The sequence below is a fragment of the Bombus flavifrons genome, chromosome 9 (assembly GCF_040668555.2).
Source record: "Bombus flavifrons isolate JBK064 chromosome 9, iyBomFlav1_principal, whole genome shotgun sequence".
In the NCBI taxonomy this organism is placed as follows: Eukaryota; Metazoa; Arthropoda; class Insecta; order Hymenoptera; family Apidae; genus Bombus; species Bombus flavifrons.
In genome coordinates this window covers 11,340,856-11,363,841 of record NC_138450.1, presented here as the reverse complement: position 1 = coordinate 11,363,841, position 22,986 = coordinate 11,340,856, and the positions used below count along the sequence as shown (strand labels likewise).

The window sequence follows — 22,986 nt, the reverse complement described above, 5'->3', positions numbered from 1 at the left end:
TTACTCACCAGACTTGGCTCCGTCCGATTACTATTTATTTGTATCGATGGGACACGCACTTTCTGACCAGCACTTCACTTCTTACGAAAATGTACGAAAATGGCTCGATGACTGGTTTGCCTCAAAAGAGCGACAGTTTTTTTTGGCGTGGCATCCACCAATTGCCAGATAGGTGGGAAAAATGTATAGCTAGCGATGGGCAATACTTCGAATAAAATATTTTTAATCATTTTCATACAATAAACGTGTATTTTCTGTACAAAAATTCCGGTTTCATATTTACATATCTGGTAAATACGTATTACGAAATATTTATCTACATTTTGAGCCTCGTTTACTGGGATTATTTATATCAAGAATTTTATTATATTTTTTATATTTTGATTTTGTTTCAGAAATCATCAATGTGTTGGGATTGAAAGCGGACGTCAGTTCCGCGTCGTTCGTGTACATGTGGAGGCTGTCGTCGCAGACAAGGTTGACTATATCCTCCTTCAGTTTTCGATCTTGCATGTCCTTGTCAATCACGGATCAAGTTCGGATGTTGTCACCATAAGCCGCCCAATCACCTTGTCCGTTACCACACGTTCGGTGAATTTCTGTGTTTTCAGGTCTACTGATTTCTCAGAAGCTCCTTTGAACTTTGCTGTCATTGAATTGTTGTTTAGTGGCGAAATTCAGAACATAACCATCTCTTAGTAGTTAGGTAGGCCACCGTAGGGTTTTAGTCGGTAAGAGTCCGACACTACCCCGCCGATTTTCTCAGAACAGCGATGGATGGGATATCCATGAGGATTTCCCGACGTAAAAAAGAAAAGTATTCAATAAAAGTATTCAAAGTAATCTATTCTGATTCACTTCCAATCCAATTATATCAATCGAGGATTAAATGTAGTAAGGTGGATAAATAGAAAATAGATGGGTAGAAATATCGTCTGATATTGAATTACACAGCTGTTTTAAGATTTAATTTATTTTTATTTTCAAGATTAGCTTTTCGCATCGGTTTTCCTTAAAACTCTTTTCGTTGTTTGTTCCTCATAACAATCAAGGGATTGGTCGTTTTACAAACGTACACCAGGAGAAGAATTTTGTTTTTATAAATTGATGTTTTAAATGAATAAATTGTTGTGCGTAAAAGGAGGATGGGTGTGATCGTGTATAGGGAGGGTTTCCACTCGCAGCAATCTCCACGCCGGTGAAACTCGGGCAATCAGTATTATTTCATATATGATTACTAATCGCATTACAGTACGTAATACAATTATTAATTATATAAGAAATAATACGAGCTGATTGGCTCGTGATTGTAGTTAGCTTTATTAAATTGTAAGATATCGGTTGGTATCATCGGAGCGACCAAGTTCTTTCCGATGATCAGTTATGAAACTCCACGTTCTATGGATAAGGTAGAATAGGTAAAATCTTGTCAAAACTTGTGTCATTGGTAAGGTTGTGATTTTGTGTTCCCCAGTTTATTAGCTGTCAGTATTTTGCAACGTCTGAGTTTTTATTTATCTTAACTTTTATTGTCTTAATCACCTCTTATTGAAAGTTTGGAACTTCGGTAAAAATAAACTTTCACAGTTCGCGATTATACGAAGTAAGATGGGAAAGCACTTGTTTTTAATTTCTTTTTGTTTCACAATTTTATGAGATCTCTCCTATTATTTTTATTTGATTCGTCTATAGTTTTATAGATTCTCTTCTATTCTATGTGTCATATGTCCACAATACCTAGAAAATAGTACATTTTTGTCGCGCAATGTCTGACCGATATTACCGAAATAACATCTTTTGGAGTAGCGTCATACTTTTGATGTGTGTCATTGTTTTACTCACAGCATATTAAAAACTTAGAATGCGATGGTAAAGTAGGTATTTCCAAATAGTAAGATGAAAATTCAAGAGAGAAATTATCGATCTAATTTTATCAAGTTTTGTCTAATCTAATTTGAGTCAAGTTATCAGTGTAATCATAATAATTTTGTACGTTTAGATTTAGTAGAAAATTTTCAAATTACTATTCGATTATTTCTCAATACTTCTTTACTTAATTGTGGTATAAAAAATTTAGTTATTAAAAATTTGTTATCCTGTTGCGGTCATCCAACTGTCGTCCATTGCTATCCAATCCGCCATCGACCAGCCCAGGCAGAATATTTTTGATCTTTTTAAGTTCAATCTATTGGGAACTGAAATTTAATTAAGAGATATTTATGTAATCTTTCTCCAAAGTTTTGCCACAGAAAAATGTCTAAAATGCCAAAACAGTTAGAAGGAAAGTGATTGCCCGGAATTACTTCTTAAAAATAAAATGGTCCAAAGACAGACTGTTGTTTTCAATGTTCCAAAAATGACGAATGTGAAGGTTGGGCACACGTTGGATGCACAAATCGAGAAAATATTAATTATTTTATTTATGATACATGTAAAGATAGGATTTGAATAAATATTTTTTTATATTATTAATCATTTAGACCAAAAATTTTACTAATTAAATAATTGATCGATACTGGACGACAATTTTTCGCCTGTTGCAAATTACAACATTTTATTCGTCATCGATCGGTCGTTGATCGTGACGTTGTCGTTACGTGATGGCATATTGAAATATTATATTATTAGTGCACATTGATCAGTTACAACCGTTATAGTGAATCACTTATTTATGATAGCTATCTTGGATTCGCGTGTTTCATCATATGTAATGATATGAGTGATTATCAGTCGGTTACTGTAGAAATTTGCTTTTTCCTGTTTTTAAGATGTTTATTTTGCTGGTAATTGATATAGGAAGGTTTTGATATTTGAGACTTCTCAAAGTTGTAAATGTACATGATTTAGTATGTCGATTAAGTATGTCAGATGTCGATAAAATGATATTCTCCTCGTTCTAAGTTTCAATTTGTTTTTCTTTGCAATCGTGCGTATCTTTACTTAAGGTTGGCATTACGTTAAAAGCCGGGAAGATAGGTGTTGCGAATTGTCGATAATCTAGAATTCAATCGGTGGTTTACATAGTAGCGATACCGTTATCATTCGCTTTTACAGGATTATACGGATCATACGGATTTGTGGTAACGACGGTGGCAACCGGGTGGTAACGTAACACTGCGACGTATGTATTAGGCGTATGCCTTTGAAGTATATGTATAGGATGGAATGTCCAATCTTGCAAGATGCTACACTATTCACGATATTTTGAATTAACTTCTACGAATATAGGCATCCCGGGCGTTATATTGGAAACCGATATTCACGACCCTTACTCTTCGAGTACCAACGTGTACGTAGCCGTACCATCTCTCTTGTATCTTTATTCAATGCTAGCGTTGCTAAAGGTCGCTCACCGATTAGTTTATTTTCATCTATCGACCTATCGTACCAATATTTCGTCAACACTTTCAAATACTTCCATTTCAGTAATTAATTTTCTTGAGAAAAACGTTAACTTATAGAAATCGGTTGCTTTTATCTTAATAGATACGGTTTTAATAGGATCTACTTTTTTTTTACAGCTTTCAATTTGATCACTCGGATATTACAAAAGCAGAGAAAATTGTCAACTAAGCATGTTTTTATGGTTATGTAGCATCGTACTTTCTTCTTTTTTTTTTTGTTATACAACTGGCTTTGGTCACGATTGTCATGGACGATGTAAAAGAGAGGAGACGAGATCGATGGAAAGCAGAATGGATTAAGCGCGGCGGTGGCAGATTTGCTTCATAGCAACACCACATTTCATCTAGTTTTCATTGTAAGTGTACTTGTGCCAAGTGCAAAACCCGAATCTCGTGCGTTCGTTTATTACGGTTTGTTGCTTCGAACTATTTTGTTATCGTGTGGCTTTTCAATTAGCTTGATCGTGTACGTTTCATTATACTATATTCGTATAGTAGTTTCAATTAAAACTCTGCGGTTCAAATAACTGCAGCCAACAAAGTCATAAAAACGTCTTTTCGTAGCATCTTGTTGTTTAGATATATCGCAACCGAATTGATATTACGATGCAATTGAAGTAAAACAAATGTATTTTCACATTTTCTTTCCGTACTATATCAAAGGTAATTTTTCATCTTCAAAGAAATTGGTGAAATGAAAAGATCCATTCGAGTAACTTGGAAATCTGACAACGAAGAAAATAACTGTACGAGATTCATTCACTTTACTTACGCTTTCAGTATTTTTCATGGTAGAAAATATGCTTCAACGTCACCGTTTTTTCGTTTCCCTACTTCAAACTTCTATGCTACGTAACTGAACGTACCAGCAGCTAAGCGTTAACTTATCGTGTTTCTTTCTGTACGTGTATTTATAGTTATTCTGGAAACTCTTTCTGTCTTTTCTTCTATAAAGAAAACTAGAAATGAAGTTTGGAAGCCAAATATGCTATTATGAGAAAACGCAGTAGAAAATAGAAGAAGAAAAGGAATCTTCTCTATTGAGAGACCTACATCTATATTGACCTTTTTGTAACTTTTTTCGCACGAAAACATGTGCAGATCAAAATGAAGATCAGACGTAGTTTCTTGGTTTATTCGAGTGAAAATATTGATTATCATAAAAATACTTAGTAGTTTTCCACTGTATAAAAATTGGAAAGAAAAAATACAGAAAATTTCGTCCGTTTTATTCCAGTTGTGAATTTACACGTTCTAACCGATACCTTCAATTTAGCAATAAGATATACAGGGTGGTTGGTAACTGGTGGTACAAACAGAAAGGGGGTGATTCTACGCGAAAAAAGAAATCGAAAATGTAGAATAACAATTTCTTTTTTATTTTTTTTTTAATTTTTCCATCGAGACAACGATCTACAGTGAGATCCGTTATAACGAGACGTGATAAAGTGCACGCGTACCGAGCGAAAATTCAAAATCGATTTTCTCGAAAACAAAGTCTCAAACGAAAAATTTTTATTCTATATTTTCGACTTCTTTTTTCGCGTAGAATCACTCTCTTTTCGCTTGTACCATCAGTTACCAACCACCCTGTATATAAGAAGTTCAAGGCAACATAGAACGAGAAATAAAAGGAATATCATTTCCTAGAATTGAAATAAATTTCTTGTCAGTGCAGTGTAATTTAATAAAATCTAACGGAGGGTTCATATACATATTCGTTCGATATATTTTGGACAAGTTTGACATATTCGAAATATATTATTGCTCGGAGTTCATTCATAGTGCAATTTGGTGATGCGTATTCATTCTATATATCTTGCGTAATACTATTAAATTACATAATATGAGTACATATTCTCTGTTGAGTTTTGATTAATATTATACGGAATAAGCTGCGGTTATTGGCGTTCGCTCGGTAAAGTCACAAATCGATTAGATGTTCGAAACGTGACTAACGGATCGTTGGAAATTTCAAATTTTGTACACGTACCAAGCCATAGTACTTACCTTTGCTTCACGATGTTCGACAATTTGGCGATCGACGAAGATAATCGTTGCAAGGATCGTTACAATGAAACTCTAACTACGTTACGTACGAATTTCTATCGGCAATCTCGAAGGATTAATATTTTCATTGGTGATAATTTCCCCATTAAACATTTTGCAAGTACTTACTTCGTAATATCCGATTAAGTGTGTTCTCGACGGAAGATACATACATCTTTGCTATACGTTACCCTGGGTGCAACGAGGATTATTACATTCCACGGCTTGGATGCAAAATTCCTGCAGATAGAATCACAGTGATACGGGGAATTCGTGATATTAAAGCGATTTATGTTTGAATTTACCTTCATCGGAGGTGCGTTTCTTTCGTAAAATAATCATTTCTCGATTGATTCAAAATGTCCAATTTATTTTGTATGTTATAATATCGTGGAGATGAAAATCTGACGTCTTGTTTTATTTTGCGAGTCTACTTTTACAATTCATATGTCTCTGGTAAGTCGACGAAAAAGAGTCTCAAACGTCCATGTTAAAATCATCTACTATCGTTAAACGAATCAAGTATATGAACGTTAATTAATAAGTTTTCGCTCATGGAAACGATATTAACGTGTTCCATAACACTATGTATAAGGAGCTAATGGAAAATTTTAATGTTCCAACGAGAAGTCATTGATAAATCATTCAGCATACAACAGTGAATAAAAATGTACATGGCATTGCTATCCGATAAAACACGCATAATGATTCGTTCTCTGTAAAAAGATATGGCATTATTTTTGTATTTCGCGAAAAATGTTCTTGATACACAGGCTCATCATGTGCACGATTTAGAGTAGATATTGTAGTTAGCATACACGCGTATGTACATTGATCACATATTAATACATCAAGTGATTATTTCGAATGTTACCAGGAAATAATAACGAGTATTAGACTATGTCTATAGGATAGATTTCTCTTTTTCCTTCGACGAAGCATCCGACAAACGATACTTTTCTAAAGAAGATCGTGTCAGACTATAAAATTGGCAACAATAAGACAAGGAAATCCTTGTTTGACCGTGTATTAAATAACTTTAAATGTTTTTCTGTTTCATTAAAATTTTATACACGCAACGAGATTGAACTATTCACGCGGTTTCGCAGTGTGATCGTGTTTATTCGAAAAAAAGATAAAATCGTTGTGAATTCACGAGCGTAAAGAGCATTAAAAAGAAATTGAGACTATGATGGGCATTCGTAGCAGTATGTGATTTGGCTCGTTTAAACGTTTTTAATTCACGAAACTGTTGGTGAAACGTGAAAGCGTGGCTTTGCCCTTAGAATTTATTAAGTTCACTTTTGTGCGCGTTCAAATGGCAAACAGTATAAAGCGACACTGCACGACACTTTTAATGGATTAAATTTATCTGAACTCGCGAATGTCTTTTCAACTGTTTATCAGAGTGTCGCTGCCACATTACATTGATTCTTTTACGAATGAATGTGAACTTTTCTATTCGAAGACAATTCGCGAAATAGCTTTCAGTTTTATTCACGATTAATTACGATAGAAAACACACGACATACGGCAAAATGAAAACAAGAGTTAAATGCGATACCTGTATCTGTGCATTCGTATTTCGTATTTCACATCGATAAAACGTTTCGCGTGTTTTTTTCTTCATTACCGAAATTTCTGGCGAACTTCGTTTGTTTGCAGGCAACTAAAAAAAAAAAAAAAAAAAGGATAGCTATTTTTTTTGACTCGATGGTTTATTATTTCATACGTACGAGTAGAAACTTGGACAGAAGTCCATGCTCGTTTTAGGAAAAGAGAAATGGTAAATGCGTCGAGGTGAAGATCATTCTTTGTACGTTTATGACGATAAAAATATTTAAAGGATGTGATTCAAATGAATATAATACTTGATTTAATATTGCTTGAGTTTATGTCTGGTCGCACATTTCACGAAAATTGTTGCATCTTATACGCAGCGTTGCAGATGCGTTACGCATTTGATATTCAACATTTATTGGAACAGAGATTTAAGAATATCGAATTTCGAAAATTTAACCGTCGACATAGCGGTCTCGAGTATTGTACTATAGTTAAACCGTAGATTAACCGATGCAAGTGGAAATCTTGCGAAGTGACGGCGCACATGCTGATATTGTTTCAAAATTTTACGATGAATTTGCTGCATCGCGTTATTGTTATTTTAAGTTAACATTTTAGGATGTTAGAAAGCGTCAGATGAAATTAGCAACTTTCGTTGCACGTGCTCAGCAAATTACCGACGACGTTAAATGTATGTAAGTCAAGCACGAGTAACGTTGTAAAGTGTAAAGTAAGAAGAGATATACGAAAATGGCATCGAAATTATTTGGAATTCCGCAGCAGGCATCAATTCGGTGACGAAGTTGACACGGTAGGCTAGTCACGTGACACAGGTTTGCCGCGGATGAAGTCGATTCGAGGTGCGTATACCGAGGAAAGTCAGAAAAATCAACATGACATTGATGGACGCTTTCGATGTAGCGTTTCGCCGATCACCGCCATGCATAGCTGCTGGTTTTTCCTCTTCTATAAACAGAAATAGAAGTATGAGAAAATAACATTTGTTCGACTAGAATAAACAGTAAGCAAATAAGTGATGACGAAAATTAAACGTAAAATTAAACGAACCGGAGGAGAAGTACTTTTGAAACAAACAAAAGATTTTGCAAACGACTTATATGCGTATGTATAGGTACATAAATCCTGTATTCGCGAAAGGAAAAGAAACGAAATATGGAGAAATGAAAAAAATATAGATAGCCAACCTTCGATTACGTGTATCATGATATATGCTGGCCTGGCATTGCTGGGCCAACAAGTGTAATTAGCACCATGGGAAAGTTTCACTTTGTCAACCACGAGAATCGAACCGTTTTTCGTAGCCTCCACTTTAACCCCTGGTTCATCGTCGTAGTTGATCATGCGACCTTCGCGATACCAAAAGATGAAACTCGGTGCCTCCGTCGATGCTATCAGCTGACATTCCAGTCGAAGACTAGATCCTTGTTTGACGTGAAGGTCTGGTCCTCCGGGAATCATGGAGTACGCCTCCGTGATGCTTAGACGAATGAATCGTTGTTGGACCGGCTCCGTTTGAATCTGTCTCGATAAAACACGCTTCGAATTGTTTCGATTCGTTAAAATATCGTTATATATTAAATTACCACCTGACACTCGTAAAGTCCAGCATCTTCGCGTTGGACGTTTTTAATCAGCAGAGTCCAGTCTGGGCTGTTTGAAATAACCATGAATCGCGTGTCGATGACATGAGTGTCTGTACCCAGCGTCAATAATTGCCTGTCTTTTCTCCTGATCCAAGTTACCTGAAATGAGAAATTTTCCAGTCACCTGAATTTCGAATATGCAAATCGAATATGCAAATCGATTATGCGCAAGTTGCGAATTCGCAAGTGCAATTTTATAACTTGCATAAATAAATAAATTTTATAGCACATTGTATAACTTGCATATTTGTTAAAAATATTCGCAAGTTGGAGATAAACAATCGTGCTGCGTTTAACTCTTTTACGATTCCAAACGGTTAAAAAAAGTTTTGTATCTTTAATGGGGCTTTCGATCTTTTGTATTTTTCAGCTAACAAATAATAGTGCTCATTTCAGGAGACTGGTCCTTTTGTGATATTAATGGCACATCAAGAATGAAGAAAAGTAGCTTTAATAAGAAATCCTTTCCTCTTCTCAGTGAGTACGAAACATCGTCATCCAGCTTATCCATCCGTAATGCTATTTTCGTCTGGTGACAGCCGTTATTCTTGCGTTGATAGCAAAGACGATTTAGAAAATGCACGAACGTCGTCCTTCCACACAAACGGCAACTGAGCTAAGAATATTACGGAAATATACAATGGCCTTTAGGATATAGCGATGTCTTAAATTACAGTATCAAGCAGAATCACCGATCGATGCACCTCAACAGTTACAGTTGCAGTACGTTGTAACATTCTATCTTTTTCAGCGGAGACTGAATCACAGTTAACGATAGGATATACGCCAGTGACCATGGTTTCGAATTCTTATTTTATCGGGTCTTTGTCAAGTCATTTGTTAAGACACCACGAACGTACAAATTCGACCCCTTTTACGATTTCGTTATACCGTGGAGAATTTTTTAATAGGTCGCGGAATACGTGAAATAAAAAAGGAAGATATCGCTGAGAGAGCATTGCACGTCGGGTATGAAATTTTGTTGACAATAATCTAGTGGATGGCAGACGAATGTAAGAAAATAGCGTAATATTTCATTCCAACGATACAATTTGTGGTACACCAAGTCACGCATTTTCAATCTCACATTCATTTATATTCCACTTGATGTGTTCGACAGACGCTATCGTGCTAAGGTGTCATCTCCTATTGGAGTAATTCAACGATCGAAGCAAGCCCAATCGACGACCTTACGGGATATTGTAATTACGATGAGTTGATTCAAACGATAGAGTCGTATAGTTTCGCCGATAAAGTTGTGGATTCTGTTAGTCGGACAAATTCCCATTGAATTTTAGCAAAATTGGTTTCTGATAATTCTCGAAGTTACTGAAGCTCGTAATTGACTGCGTAGTCAACGTAAACCAACACCGAAGAGGCTGGCCAGTTTTGTGCCTTAATTGTCCTACGTCGAGTATGCTCGACGTTCACAGCAACTAGATTTCACGATTTTCTAATGCGAATCTGTGAGGATCGACAAGAACACTCGAGCATAAATGAGTCGAATAACGAACTTCTGCGATGTATTACGAATCAACGTCTGGTCTTTACGTTCCTCGTTAGTCCCATGATTCTACAGCTTGCTCCTTAAAAATTGTCATAGAAATTTTTCGAAAAAATTCATTGTTCGATTACATTTGTACTCGTCTTTATAATAATTGTAATCGGTTCTCGATCAGTCGAGAAAGATAGACTGTATGACAATAAAATGTGAAACGCAGTTTTAATCAAATCTTCGTTTTACGCTGGCGATAAAAAAAAAGAAAGGAAACGATCATTTTTCCGGTCAGCCAAGTTCCATTAATCAGGCTTTTCTCCACACGTGTGGACGCAGTAGTATGATAACATCTCCGGGCCAGGCAGCGTCGTTTAATTAATGTCCCCCTCGGAAGAACGTCTCGTGATCGCGATAAATTTATTGAATTTCGGCTGTCGTCTCGGTTTACTTGCTTTACCAAAATCCACGATTCATCTTACGTTGCCACGATTTTAAAAAAGAAAAGATCCTACAACACAATGAAATAGTCGTAGTTGTGAGATGAATCGAAAGAGGCGAAAGCTCCGTTTATGTAGGATAGCGTGCGGGTAGTTTTGTAATTGTATCGTCCGTTCCGAACGACGCTATTCTATTTCATCTTATGAGACACATACAGCAGCTTTCGAGTTTCGAGAAACTTTATTGCTACTAAAATGAATACCCACCTGCTTGCCAAGGGTTCCTGTTGTAGCGAAGCTGCTTTTAGTTACAAAGGAAACGTAGCAGTCGCAAAGCCTTAGGATATATTTGTACACCAAACATAAACTGAACGCTGTCCGTTTCTCATGAATATTATTAACCAGCGTGTCTAGGCTATAGCAATTAACTAATACGAAGTATCATATTAGCCGGGTTGTAAAGCGGCGAGCACGCGTAAGTATTACGTAAATCGTAAAAGTCGAGAAGTTTCGTAAACCTGTACGATCATAGAACTTAACGGCGATTTAAGCAATTCTAAGAGTTGTTGGGAACGAGATGCTTAAAACGTGAACGAAGATTTGTGGTCAAAGATGTTGAAACTTGCAAGTGCATTTCAGTTTTTCAAAAACCACAAATTTACTTTACTACGGGTCATGATAGCGTCTACTTGTGATAAATTCTTCCTATTCGTCGAACGAATCAGTAGCTGTGATTATGCACAGTATAGTTTGTACACAATTAATACGGGACATGCATCTATTACTTATGCGTTTATCGCAGGCAATTACAATTTGTCATGTAGATGATCGACAGCATCCATAATTTGCCTATTGCAACTGGCGAAATCCGAATGGAACGTTTAATTAAAATCAAAAGATTTGTTATTTCAGAAATTACTAAAAATATTGAGATTCCTCTTACGAATTACACATGGAGCTCATAGCACGGACAATTTAGGTGAGACGCATTTTTACGTGATTTCTTATTCATTGTATGTAGTTTAATCTCGCACCGAGTAGATTTACTGGAATTTACCTGCCTGTTTATATGGAATAAAATGTAGGATATTCGTGTCATGCCGCATAAGGGACGCTAGCCGATCTTCATGCCCGGTCTTCGTGCATGCAAAGTAACACGTCCGAGCAGAAAAACACAAGCTTGGAAATACATAGTTGGAAGCGTGGAAGAAAAAAGAAGGGTATCAAGAGATGAAGTAGCTTGACGCCTGTGCGTTATGAATAAAAGATTGAAGAAAGGATCGGGCTTCTGCTGGGTAGCAGCTTACTCGTTGACGTATCGATTGCCGCTTTTCCAGTTTATGATTTCTCGCAATATTCCGTCGTGACGATCATCCGTGACTTATGTTCTTTGATACGTCAATTTTAGTGATTATTTGGACAGACGTTGCTTTTCTTGAGATACGAGATAAGAAAAGAAATCACTGAGGAAAACAAGTCGTTTTTCGTTTAATACGTACACGATATTAAAATCGACACATACGAATGCATTGCTTATTGTTAAACAATCCATAAAAATAGATTTTCGCCTAATTGCATTTTGTACATTCAATACTGCATTTTCTATCTGTATATTCTCCCGTGTTTCCATTCCATTTTCCATCCATTTTCTACGTAAACGAATATTTATATCGCAATGGAACAAATTAATTATACATTTATTTCCTTGTAATTATGGCGCATAACGTACCTAGGTGTACGTAGTTTCTCCCAATGAGCTTTCTTCGATGAAACAAGAGGAAGCAACAGCATAAAGAAAATAAGAAACCGAGACAAAGGAAGAAGGTTCATTTTGTCTGGCACAATGTCGATAGAATACATGTAAAAACGAAAGTTGTACAAACAAAATTTTTGTTGCCGATACTCGAAAAGGACGCTCGACGTTCTTTCATTACTTTTGTTCATTAAAAGTCTTTGCAACGCTTAATACTTGGAAGGCGAGTGCAATTTTTCGCTCTTTCTCCAGACAGTTGCGTTTTTAATGGACTTTTAACCTACGAACTTTTTCCTTGACAGCTTGGTCCTTACGAAGCGGCATCTGTTTTCTTCTTTCCTCGAAAAACTCGTACAAAAGTTTGCCGGTTTATGAGAAAATCGGTAGCCGTACTATTCCGTGCGCCACCATATTGCCGCCATCTGGTACGGTCTCGAATCGGTTGGAGAAAGTAGAAGCTATCGTTCTTGTCTTCTTCTCTCGTTTTTCCTTTTTCCCGATACACGTAATCAGGATTTTCACGATACGCGATATTCTCATCGAACTTAAATGCTTTACAATTCTATCGGGATGCTTCGATGACAACAATATTCCCGACATTTTTCGAAAAATTGTCTCTTTCTTTTCATTGTTTGTTCTTTCTTCTTCTTTAACACGAAATCCTCTTAAGTCGACTCGATAACACGCAGGTTAAATAGGCGGTATGTGTCGATCCATCGTATTTGGAAACGTGGATAACGAGCTGTTGTTCAGGAAATAATTATGCACATTAGGCTGATATTCGAATCATCCGTTAATTTGCGTATCAAACCATGTACACATGTATCGAGCACAGGATAACAAGACAAACGGGATATATTCGTCGCTTTCCATCAACGCGCCGACGTTATTTCCGTGATCGAATCATACAAGGGCCGTGTGTTGGTCGATCTTGTTTCCGTTAATTTGCATTTTAACGTTGATTAGTGTTACGAAAAATATTACGACAAGTCTGTTTTTTGAAGTGAAAAGAGAAAATGGTAAAAACGGTTCGTTTTTTACAATTCGAGATCGTTGTTAGAGTTCATATCCGCCACAAGTAAGTTTCAATCGCGATACGCGCGTAGACGACGCGATAAAAATTTCGAAATGACCCACCCATCGCGTCAACCTAAAATTATCGTCCATTAAAGATAATTACGAAGCACGTTGAACGAACGATCGTTCGTCGCACAGTCGAGCGGAATTCATAAATTTCTTGGTAATTATTCAAATCCATGCCCGTTAATATTTCCTCCTCTCCCCTAAATTGATCGTCTATCGCTCGCAAGTCGATTGAAAATTATACTTGCCCAGGTGATTTTTCGTTAGCGAAATCGCAGAAGAAATTTACCAATTGCTCGCTCGATCGATTAGCGTGCCGAGGAGAACAAAAATTTAAGGAATATGCGGTGGCCACTACTACTAAGACGAACTTCCTACAGCATTCCAGAGACAATTCGATATTCGAACCGGAAAATTGGAGAACTTGCTGACTCCCGGTGGGATTTCCTTCTCGATTTCGAACGCACGTGTACTGATTTCCTAAATATTCATATTGCTCTCGGCTATCGTGGAATTTATACTTGGCGCAGTAGTTGAATATACTAATGTTTCTTATCGCGCACTGCGTAAGTAGTCGTATCGATATCACAAACAATAGTGTTCTTTTTATGTGACCGTATCGATACCCGAACCAAAGTATTTTACATCGCATTATCGATTAGTCGACGAATAAAATAATTTTTAATTTAAACCAATCTATTAATTGCTATTATTTTGCAAGCGATTTTCATTATTGTCTTTCCGAATCAAAAGGGACCCAACGATTTTATCTTTATCGCAATTTTACGAATACCATCGTACGTTAGGCTAAAAGTTAAATCTATTTATTACTTAGTATTTCGTAATCTTGTTTTTGAATCGTAATCACAGTAGCATCTACCGCACTGCGCGCGACACGCCCGATCGCGTTTCTTTAGCTGTTTGTGTCGTATCGGTATTCGCATTCGACGACATTCCTTGGCGATTGGAATTGAAATTCTAGTCGAGTGCGAATCGATCTTTGACCAACGTTAGGTGTCCTTTTGTAGGCGAACACGCGCTATACATTTCCAGTTACAACAGCCTGGATTCGTGCAGACCGGATTCGAACACGACAGGGTACTTTTTAAGAAATGTCCGAAACAATATTTCTTTCTCGCGATGCCAAAGGTAATACCGTTTCTTTGACGTCTGTGTCTTTGCTCTCGTACCTTTATAAGAACTTGTGTCAAAAGCGGATTTAGTACGTTTTCTTTCTATCTATTCACTTATCTATCTATTATCTTTTAGATCATTCTCGTCGCTTGTCCCATTCCCGTTCAAGCGTGTCTCGGCTATCCACGAGGAATCGAGAATCGTATCGAAAAAGGAGAACAAATACTTGCTAGGAATGAGTATCGATTTCCTAGCTCGGTATGCAGGATAATATATCGTTGGTGAGTTTAGGAATCCTCTTCCGTTACTCGTACAACAGAGAATCAATCCTGTCTGTCTTTCCTAAATAGTAATGGTCCACGCGCGACACGGTCGAAGCTTAGTCGTGACATCCGGTAGCTTAAAAGGACAAAGGAAATGCGATTTTCTGGTACATTTTCTCTCGGAAATGAAATAGTCCAACACTGATAATCATCGTGTGTTCTCAAGCGCGAAGAAAAGCATTATGAAAACATTGAACATTTTCAACTTGTTATCGATTTATTTATAGATATTTCTGTATTTTCTTTTTCGAACACATGTATTGTATATAGGTACGGAAATGTAAAAACGCGGAAACAGATGAATGGCTATTGTTTGGTACGTAATTTGAAAGGAAGGAGGAAAGTTACACGTTGCTATTCAAAGTGCTGGCTCTGTTGAAAGCTAGTTTCTCAAAGAGCTGATGAAGCATTTCTTTATAGCGAGAAGAAAATTACTTCACAGTAGAGCGATGCCGTGCATCTATACCGTGAATAATGCAACATGAATTTTAATCACGCTCTCGTTGTAGGTACTCGCGGGAAATACAAATTTTCGTGGCTAACTTGTCCGCGTGTGGGTGCGTACGAATCAAGGGAGCGTAGCTGAGCATAGGTAGGAAACTGTAGTTCTTGGCGCGTCGATCCTTGCAACATTAAAACCGGGAGAATTACAAGGTGGAAGGGGACAGGTTTCTATCCTGTTGGACGTTCTTTTCCATCCGGCTGTTTGCCGGTCTTTCGGCGTTACTCGGTCGCGCAACGAGCAGCCAGCTCTGTCCGTTGCGTCAAACGAGCAGGTTTTGTCCTCCTCTTCGAGAGACGTTTCCCGTTTCCCGTTTTCCGCTCTTTACTATAGCGAGTGAGTGAGTGAGTGACCTCAGCCCGAGGCTTGCATACGGCAGCACGCTGCTCCGATCATTTATTAACGAGCATACCTCGTGAGAAAGACGGTGTAACGAGAGGAGTACGCGTGCATTGGGTTTACGGTGCTGAAATGTACCGAATTTAAAATAGCATGCTCGTCGCTTTACACAGTGTTTCGATAAATAATTGATGTTCACCGGTGAAACTCGGTGGCGGAGTTTACGCGCGACTTCGAATTCTATACGAGTGAAATGTTTAGGGCGCGAACAAACGATGTTTGAAAGTTTTCCTGGGAAAGTCTTTTGGCCACACCACAGCGAACATTATTCGTGCTTTCGTGAAGCTAGCTAATACCTTTTGTAGTAGTAGGTTCGTTGCAAGAGGTATTCGAAGGTGTTCAAAACGAAAGGAGACGCGTGCGATATTTTAGTAAGCGGGTACCGCGAGGCGTCGCACGTTTCCACGAAACGCGCAATGTCTCGTGTAGCGTGCGTGTAATCCGCAGCATCGTTGTTTATCGATGTGCCCGCTTTACACAATGGCATGCATGCTTATGTACGTTGCGCATACTTCCTTGGTGTTCATCGACCTATGTATAATACCTGCATACAGGCCGGCTTGCAGCTTGTGCATACACGGCCAATTCCACTTGTACCTACACGAGCCACCTTCCTTGTATACATCATCCAGAACGCATATATTTGCTTGTATACATATGTGGTGTACTCACTATTCCGGGACTAGTGAATCTACAGGGAAGCAAAGCGTTTCCGCCGGTCTGCGCCAGGACATCCTTGACAGATACAGGTACCGAAGAAAGGATGTTATTCCTTTCTTCCTCGTTGGTTGGCTTCTCACTCCGTATAGCACCATCTAGAAATATCGAAAATCACTCTATACCGTATATCTCGGTTATTTCGATCCGGATTGCCTGGAAAACAGGCAGAGGAAATTAACATAGCGATATCGTATACATGGAGAGGTATATCTACGTATATGTATAGTTGTGGAAATTTTCTCTTTTGCGTATTCCGAGACGAGCTACAAGCTAAATAACTACTTTGTCGAAGCTACTTTACCTTTTCAACGGACACTGGTGTGATATGTTTTGTCGATATGGAAAGACGCGCAAATACAAAGAAGCCGCGTTTCCTTCGCTCTCTCGTCCAGCGGCACACTCAACAACGCTTAACGAACGATCATCGAGAAAATGAATTTCAAAGGAACGACATTTTGTAACGTCATATTGAGAAAGTTTTGCGTAGGTCGAAGCGAAAACTTTCTATATTTTTCTTTTTCTTCCACTCTACGTGAAACTCTGGTCGTTAAACTTTTATCTTTCCTTTATTTTTTCACGTTTTTACAGTTTTGTTCAAATCATAATGTCTCGATTCGCACTAGCTTCTTTTCTTTTTCGCTGGTTTAAGACTAACGATGCTGTTCCAGCGTATTATAGCTGCGAAAGTTACACGTTGAGCGCACGACCTCCTTCGCAGCTCGACGGTATTTTTCACGGGTTGAAAGTCTGCTTATCGAATAATGTACATATAACGACTTGGAGCCAAGCCGAAAACTCAAGACGTTTCATTGCTTGAAAATATCGTCCAGCGTTCACGAGGACCGCGGAAGCCGTTGCGCCGGATGTTGATCGAACGAGCCATAAAGTTGTGCCAAACTAGAGATCTTCTACGAGAAACTTCCCTCTATCGTTTATCCTTTATCGTTCAATTACTCCTTTGCCGTGCGGATCGACGCTTAGAGAAGGTGTGCAACGGCTTGTGAACGAGTACACAAGATTTCTTCGCTAACATATACGAAGACTTGACGCTCGAGTTAGGTCGAACACCAAGGTGAAAGCTGTAATTGACGTGAGATGGTATCAAAAGTTGTCGCTTCGAATTTCCCGATCAAACGCAATTCGAAACGTTGACTCGAGCGTTAGTTGCAACTGGGTCGATGGTAATTACCGAAGTTATTCACTCAGGTATGCAGACGGAAACGAAGCGGTGCAGTGGCCACAGAATTTAAGATTCACTCTACGTACACCAGTGTAAGGCTAGATCTCGGTCGTCCCTCCCACTGGCCATCTGCCTACGATCCCGCTGCCATCCTGGTTGACGAGCTTCTTAAATTGCATTACCTATTAGAGCGAGTGCCTTAAAATTGTACGCTCCTCTCGGTCTCGGCCGTGCCTGCTAATTTGCAGCGGCAAAGAGGGAAGCTGGTAACTCGAGGTTAGCTCGGCTTATCTGCTCAGCTGCAACGTTCGCAAAGGGGCTGCAAACCACTCTTCTCCTCTGTCTCTTGATTAAAGCGACGATTTTTTGACTCCGAGAAGATGGAATTACGATATAGTCTTTCTTGCATGAAAGAAGGAATCTGAAATGGCGAACGTCCAACAGTTTGTCTCCATATTTCGTGAATCGCAACCAAATCAAACGTAGAACGTGGGACTCCGAAATTTCGTTATATCATCGGACGATTGGAAGAACGATGTAAAATTCTATATCGAACAAAATTCGAGCTACGTTTGTTCCTGCAGCACGTAGCGCAGAATCAAGGAAACTACCGTTTAAATCATTGCGGCGTAGCATGGTCGGTCGAACGAGGTAATTTCTTTATGCTATCCCGCAAAATACGGCTTGCTTTACAGTTATTACGAAGAGAATAAACACGCAGACAAACAATATGGATTCAAGATGACCGTCTTAGATCTCATTCTTTTGCACAAACTCGAATCTTCGTAAAATTATGATCACAACTACTCGATCGACGTATTCCGTCTCATTGAATTTTACGATTCTTTGCATCTTCGTAATAAAATATTATGTAGCGTAACATCACGTAGCGACGTATCATGCGCAATAACGTTGATAATAGGTGGAATAGCTTAAAGTGACGGGACTGGCGCGATGGCGAGTCTTGCATTCGTAAAGGTACGGCTCTTTCTGTCGGTTGCATTGCGCAAGGCAGTTTGCTAACATGTGATATACATATGTATGTACCTTGTGGATCAAGAAGCCACAACGCCTGCAGACACGTCTCGTCAACGTCATCGTTGACGATTGTAGTGAAACTTGTCAACCAGTTAACACAATTCCTGACGACATTAACGGTGGTATTTAGTTCGAAGGAATGGAAGTGTTCGATCAATTATGTATTTCTGTAAAGTGTTTTTACCTATCGTTTAGTTTTGTTTATTTTCGTCGATCGCGTCAATATACGAATCAATACAAATCGAGACGAGCAATCGTTTTTCTCGATGTAGCGTAAAAAAAGTTTGGGATAAAGATTTACATGAACTTCGTGAAAGACGCGACGTTTACGAGACCGGTCAACGACACCAACAACCGGTGATCAAATATGGACGCGGGTAAACATACTACGTTGCAAACGACTATTTTTCTTCACCACATCCCGGTATCGAACGTTTGTTGGTCGACCCCTTTGACTCGCTTCAAATAGCTCGAATTTGCGTTTCATTTCATCTGTTCGATCATTTATCGATTTCCACGTTCGTCAAATTTACGGCAGCTTTCAAGAGAGGAACAAACGTTTCTAAATAAATTGTTGAAGCAACGAAACGTTCCATCTTTTCTATTATTTTTTTCTTATAGTCGCGAATATAAGAGTCGGTTGGAAGCCGACTAAAATCTGGAGTCTTAGGAAAATAACGAAAAATTGTGTCATTTCTGCAACGTAGAGGAAAAATCTCTAGCTTTGGTACTAGAAGGTAGCCAATAACGATGCAAACGAGTTTTTGTGGGCCTCGGGGCTAAACACAAGAAATTATTTTTTTCGATAAGGAATAAGAGAAGAGTAGTCGGTTACTTTTCATAGCGTTGATTTTTTTCTCAAGGAATTTCTTGCACAGAGTCGTTCGATTCTTTTCAATCATCTACTTCTTTCAAATATAACCGACGTAAACGTTCATCTGTCACGTAACTTTTAGCGAAGAGAAACTTTATTATCGGCAGATTAAATAAATTTCTATCTGGTGTACAATTTTTACGTGACCTTGCAAATCCGTCCGCGTGGTTAGTTCCAGCTTTAGCCTTGCACATATCGAATAAGGTCGTAAAGAGCGCAGAGGAATATTTTCTTTCCTAAGTAGATTCGTCGTTTCTTATTAAAGGAAATTTTTGGTCCTCGAGAAACGAAAAAATTCGTCACTGTGTTACGAAGAAGATCTTCAAGAAGGAACGACATTTCTTTCTCCGTTTTTCAAGCCTTTTCTCGTATGAAAATTTTCCTTCGGCGAAAATAACTGCGATTCAAGCAACTTCTTTGTTGCATGGTTCGCAAAGTACATAGGACGAGTGATAGTGAAGTAATGCGAATCGCAATAAGAGCAACGTAATTTAGTCTCGCGAACTCGCAAACTAAATTTGCTCACGATTACCGGTTACGTTATCGTTATGTGACGGTACGGTGTTTGAATGTGGTGCTATTGTTTCCGCCGAGTAATGTTAGTGTGACAACACTGCCGAGTGAGTTAGTTGAATAGCGTGTAGCGTGCGAGCATGATGTCGATTGAGTGTACGAACACGTGGTAGATGTGCTCGTCGAGTTCTCTCTCCTTTTATGTGTTTTTCGTTTCGACGTTTCTTTTTTCTCTCTTTCATACGAGTATGTGTGTGTACTTTAATTTGGTTTTGTAATTTGTTGCTTAATAAAGCGTGCTAAGGCAAAGTTCCAGCTGGCTTTTTTTTGTCTACGAACAGGTTAAAAGAACCGACAGTTGCTTACTTTGCCTCAGTCTCTGCTCTTTCTTCTTACGAACCGTAGAATTGCTCTCGACCATTTTACGATATATAGTTTTTCTCACCAACTATGAGAATCGAAGTCGAAAAGAAACTTTACCTTGTTTGCGTGACGGTACAAGAACGTGGTGATTCTCGCGTGTTTCCAAAAGCTTTGTTACTTTATTATTCGTTGACGGCTCACGACCCTATCTTTCACCTAGTTTTACGACGCACGTTTCGAAAGAAGAACACAAGTTTTCACGTTAACGTCGTGCTCACAAAATTATTTCGTGAGATTTATCTACATCATTACGGCAAAGAATAAGCCCGTTTCTGAGATGAAGTAACTCGTTTTCGTTTCGTACAAGCGATATCTTTATCTTCGTTAAACGTATTTTTCGTTAAACACGTTTCAAGGTGTCGAACAAACATATTTTATCATTTATGCTTGCTTTCGGTCGTTGACCAAAGCAAGCTACACTTTGTAAGCGGTGGCACATCAAAAATCCGTGACAAGACTGATCAAAGTTTTTACAGACATTAAAGGTGTGAGTAATGGCGCGATAAAAGTGTAAGCTCAGTGAATCCTCCTCCACGAAGGTGGTTTAACGGATTTCGTTTGTCAATGTGCCAACGATTGAGACCAATTAGCAGAACGACGAGATAATCTTCGTTAGCTTGGAATTTTGGCTTTTCGGTGAAAAGTTTCGAAATTGTAGGTTCTGCACGTGGGCACAAAGAAAAGGACTGTTTAAAAATTCGAAATTTCGTTAAGCGAAAAAGATACGTGGTAAGAGAAAGTAGAGGAAAACGAAGAAGAGAAAAACAGAGAAAGTGTCGAGGCGGAAAGATGGAGGAGTAGAAGAGAACGAAGCTATCGGTCTACTATATCTGTGGACCCGGGTTCATCGTGAATACGAATGAGGTCCTGGTCGATCGGGCTAGAGCACTAATTGAGAAAGTTCGCCGGTACTGCTGCCAGTGTTTCCTCTGGATGAAGATAGCCGACCACTTTTGAGGGCAAGTCTGCTCCTCTGTTCCTCTTCTTCGTGATTAAGGCCTGTTCCTTTAGACGGGTTGCAGCGCTGGGAAACCAGAGGGAAAGGAAACACGGAAAATCGTCGCGGTTGAAACCGCTAGTAATGGTCACCGTTTTTCTCTTTTTTTTACCCTCTCCTTGCAGGAATTGTCGTGACTAAGTTAGACCAGAGCAGACCAAAGAGCAACACCGATACTACACCGGTGCGGCTTAACATTCGAATCGACGAATGTACAAACAAAAGCTTCACTTACCGATTGGATGTAGGAAGTAGCGCGAAGATGCTAGCAACAGGAGGATCAATCGAAACGCGTCCATCATAGTTTCCATTCATGTGTACATCGTGCGGTCATCCACGAGTTCGCCTACAATGGAAAAATGAGTAAATAGACATATATAGTAGACGATTCGTTCGATATTATCGGTTTCATCAGTTGTTTGCCGCGATCGTTAAGTAAAACGAGAAAAGAGAGACATCGATCCATCTTTTCGACTTTTCCAATGATGACGGGCAGTTAATTAACAATAAAGAACAATCTCTCAGATTGCCGAACGAAGTGTACGTATTTCGTGTAATGAGTGCCTGTTTTTGTAGTAGAACAATAGAACGAACGTGTTGTAATGAAATTTCTAATTAATCCGCGATATGCGTAGCCTGGATCGTAAAGCCTTATCGCGGGCAAGAGTACCTGTACGTTGTTAACGCCGATCGATGATTGCGATTCTCATACATCTACCGTACATGCATTCATCGTTGAAGCCTATAGCATGGCAAAAGCTCGTTGGTTCGGAAAATGTGTCCGGGATTTCGCGGCGATGTATCGAGTATCTCGAATAATCCAGGTAAAGGACGAAGCATTGGCTACTCGTCTACGTGTACAGGTTTTGACCAAGCTTCGCTACGGCCCACGTACCAAACACATCGCGAACCTAGTCGACCGATCATTTTCCCTTTCCTCCCGCCGCGCTGTGGCACTGTTAATCGAACGCCAATGCGTCTTCGTTTTCTCCATGTTCGTCCATCGACCCCCTTCTTTTTTTGTCCGCTTTTCGATCATGGCTGGAGATTGTGTCTCTAATACGAATCGATTCTAGGACGTTTCATCTGTAATTCATCTACAGAAGTAGCAATTGCGTACAGATAATTGCAGGTTAACGAATTCATAACCGTGTTCGATGCAAATCGATAACGAAACAATCGTAAAATAAAACTGACAATGAGAATTGCGTTACGCGTTTCAAACGAGATCTGATTGTAATTCGTGTAGACCCGCGCGCATATGAATATTTATTTCTGTAGATACATACATTAACGTGATGTAATGTTGTGTTCGCGTGTACGCTGCCCCTTTGAACGGTGAGCGTAATTAAAATGTTTCATACTGATGACAGCCTGTGTCGAGACGCATACGCATGATACGTCCAGGATGGATGTTTTCGACCGATTAAGA

The 22,986-nt window shown here is 38.8% G+C and overlaps 1 protein-coding gene across 9 annotated transcripts in view; it reads right to left on the bottom strand.

Moving 5' to 3' along the window:
* Nucleotides 1-7,328: 7,328 nt before the first annotated feature.
* Nucleotides 7,329-22,986, bottom strand: part of LOC138183171 (opioid-binding protein/cell adhesion molecule) — a 35,896-nt gene continuing 20,238 nt past the window's right edge. For 8 of the 9 annotated variants that reach the window (XM_069119774.1, XM_069119775.1, XM_069119776.1 and 5 more), the window contains 5 exons: nucleotides 21,790-21,900; nucleotides 16,482-16,624; nucleotides 8,624-8,779; nucleotides 8,222-8,555; nucleotides 7,329-7,982 (listed from right to left, as the gene is read on the bottom strand). In XM_069119774.1, coding sequence (XP_068975875.1) covers nucleotides 7,837-7,982; nucleotides 8,222-8,555; nucleotides 8,624-8,779; nucleotides 16,482-16,624; nucleotides 21,790-21,865 — 855 coding nt within the window. In that variant the 5' untranslated portion in view covers nucleotides 21,866-21,900 and the 3' untranslated portion in view covers nucleotides 7,329-7,836. Of the gene's footprint in view, nucleotides 7,983-8,221; nucleotides 8,556-8,623; nucleotides 8,780-16,481; nucleotides 16,625-21,789; nucleotides 21,901-22,224; nucleotides 22,699-22,986 lie in introns of those variants that run through there. The other variant, XM_069119782.1, reaches the window with a different exon arrangement.